Source organism: Somniosus microcephalus, chromosome 24 (genome assembly GCF_052327205.1).
Source record: "Somniosus microcephalus isolate GS21.2 chromosome 24, FLI_Smic_1.0, whole genome shotgun sequence".
Lineage (NCBI taxonomy): Eukaryota > Metazoa > Chordata > Chondrichthyes > Squaliformes > Somniosidae > Somniosus > Somniosus microcephalus.
The window spans coordinates 506,360-508,859 of NC_141010.1; the positions used below are offsets into that span (position 1 = coordinate 506,360).

The 2,500-nt window shown below is 55.5% G+C and overlaps 1 protein-coding gene across 1 annotated transcript in view; it reads right to left on the minus strand.

Annotated features, from left to right (window-relative positions):
* Positions 1 to 2,265, minus strand: part of LOC147100934 (uncharacterized) — a 5,447-nt gene extending 3,182 nt beyond the window's left edge. Inside the window, exon 1 of the mRNA XM_085966004.1 lies at positions 1,198 to 2,265. Within this exon, the coding sequence (XP_085822130.1) occupies positions 1,198 to 2,265 (1,068 nt within the window). The remainder of the gene's footprint in view (positions 1 to 1,197) is intronic.
* Between the last annotated feature and the right edge of the window lie 235 nt (positions 2,266 to 2,500).

Below are 2,500 nucleotides of genomic sequence, written 5' to 3' on the forward strand. Positions count from 1 at the left end.
GGTTGACTTGATAAGGGGCCGGGCTTTGTCCGCGTAATTGGGCACCCATTGGGCGTAATAAGAGAAAAACCCCAGACATCTCTTCAGGGCTTTGAGGCAGTGAGGCAGGGGTAGTTCCAGAAGGGGGCGCATTCGGTCGGGGTCGGGGCCGATGACTCCGTTTTCCACTACACAGCCAAGGATAGCGAGGCGGGTGGTGCGAAACATACACTTTTCTTTGTTGTATGTCAAATTTAAGCGCTGGGCTGTTCGGAGGAATTTTTCTAGATTGGCGTCATGGCCCTGCTGGTCATGGCCGCAGATGGTGACATTGTCCAGGTAGGGAAAAGTGGCCTGCAGCGCGTTCTGGTCAACCATCCGGTCCATCTCCCTTTGGAAGACTGAGACCCAGTTGGTGACGCCGAAGGGGACTCTGAGGAAGTGGTAGAGACGGCCGTTTGCCTCGAAGGCAGTATACTGGCGGTCTTCAGGCCTGATAGGGAGTTGGTGGTATGCCGACTTCAGGTCAATGGTAGAGAATACCCGGTACTGTGCAATCTGATTGACCATATCAGATATGCGGGGAAGGGGGTATGCGTCTAATTGGGTATACCTATTGATTGTTTGACTGTAGTCAATGACCAGGCGCTGTTTCTCGCCGGTCTTCACGACCACTACTTGGGCTCGCCATGGGCTGGTGCTGCACTCGATAATCCCCTCCCGCAGGAGTCTCTCTACTTCTATTTTAATGAAGCTTCTATCCCCGGCACTGTACCGCCTGCTTTTTGTTGCGATGGGCTTGCAGTCGTGGGCGAGATTAGCAAACAACGGGGGGAGGCTGACTTTCAGGGTGGATAGGCTGCATATTGTGGGCGGCGGTTTTTTTAAATTTTGCCGGCTGCAGACTGTAAGTGGGGGCAGGGGCCCGCCATACATCATCGTGACACTCTCTAGGTGGCACTGGAAATCCAGTCCCAGTAGCACAGCAGTGCAGAGCTGTGGCAAGACAAGGAGTTTAAAGTCTTTGTACTCTGTGCCCATTACTGTCAGGGTCGCTACACAGTAGCCGCCAACGTCTGCCGTATGGGACTTGGAGGCCATAGAGACCCGGTGGCGCGTGGGCATGACTGATAGGGAGTAGCGTCGCACCGTGTCAGGGTGGATAAAGCTCTCCATGCTCCCACAGTCAAATAGGCAGTTTGTTGCGTGACCGTTTACCTTGATGTCCATCGTGGACCTGGCCAGTTGGTGAGGCCTGGATTGGTCCAGGATGATGGAGGCCATCGTTGAGGTCGGTGGGTCGCTGTTGCACTCGCGCGAGGCAGTGGGGGAGTCAGGGGCCTGGTCCCAAAGTGACGTCCAAGATGGCGGCCCGCACCGCTCACACGCGGCTGGTGATATCCAAGATGGCGGCCCGCACGGCTCACACGCGGCTGGTAGTGTCCAAGATGGCGACCTGCACGGCTCACACGCGGCGCAGCTGGAGTTGGTCGGTTTCGCCCTGCACACTTTGGCATAGTGCCCCTTCTTTCCGCATTTGGAGCAGATCGCGGCCTTCGCTGGGCAGTGTTGTCTGGGGTGCTTGGCCTGGCCACAGAAATAGCACTTTGAGCCTCTGGACATCGCAGATGTAGTTGGGCTGCAGGTGGGCCGTGGCAGTGGTGGCATGGCGCAGGCCTGTGGCCTTACCGTGTCCCAAGATGGCGGCCCCCGCGACATCCACGGGGCGGGGAGGGCCATATAGTCGGGGGGGTAGGCATCCATGTTTCGGAGGGCCACGTCCAGCGAGTTAGCAAGGGCCACAGCCTTCTGCAGGTTGAGCCTACTTTGCTCTAGCAGTCTCTGTCGAGTGTAGCTGGACCTGATGCCGGCGACGTAGGCGTCTCTGATTAAGTCATCAGTATTTTCCGCGGCCGCCACCAATTTGCACTTGCAGTCCCGGCCGAGGACTCTCAGTGCCCGTAGGTATTCGTCACCCGATTCCCCGGGTCGCTGTTTGCGGGTAGCCAGGAGGTGTCTAGCGTAGACCTCGTTGACTGGCTTAGTATATTGTTCTTTTAGTATCGTGATAGCGGCCGTGTAGGATACAGAGTCTCGGATAATCGAATATACTTGGTGGCTCACCTGTGAGTTCAGTACTAGCACTTTGTCGGCTTCGGTCCTGACGGTAGTGCTGGAGGCCTGCAGGAATGCTTCAAAGCAGCTCAGCCAGTGCTCGATGTTATTTGATGCATCCGCTGTTTGAGGGTCCAGTTCCAGGCGTTCCGGTTTCAGGATTTGCTCCATTTCAAAACCTTTTGTTAATAAAATTGATGCGCCATCAATAACTCCAGAAGACTAAGAGTTAAACTTATAACAAGTAGGCCTTTATTAACAAAAGAATACGAGCATGCCTCTGCTGGTAGACCGATCCTTAAAGCCAGGGGGACTGGAGGTCAATCACCTTTATAACTGGGCTTAGGGGTGGAGCCAGGGGCGGAGCCAGCTGAGGCATGCCCAGACATGTTCTGTACAGGCAGAT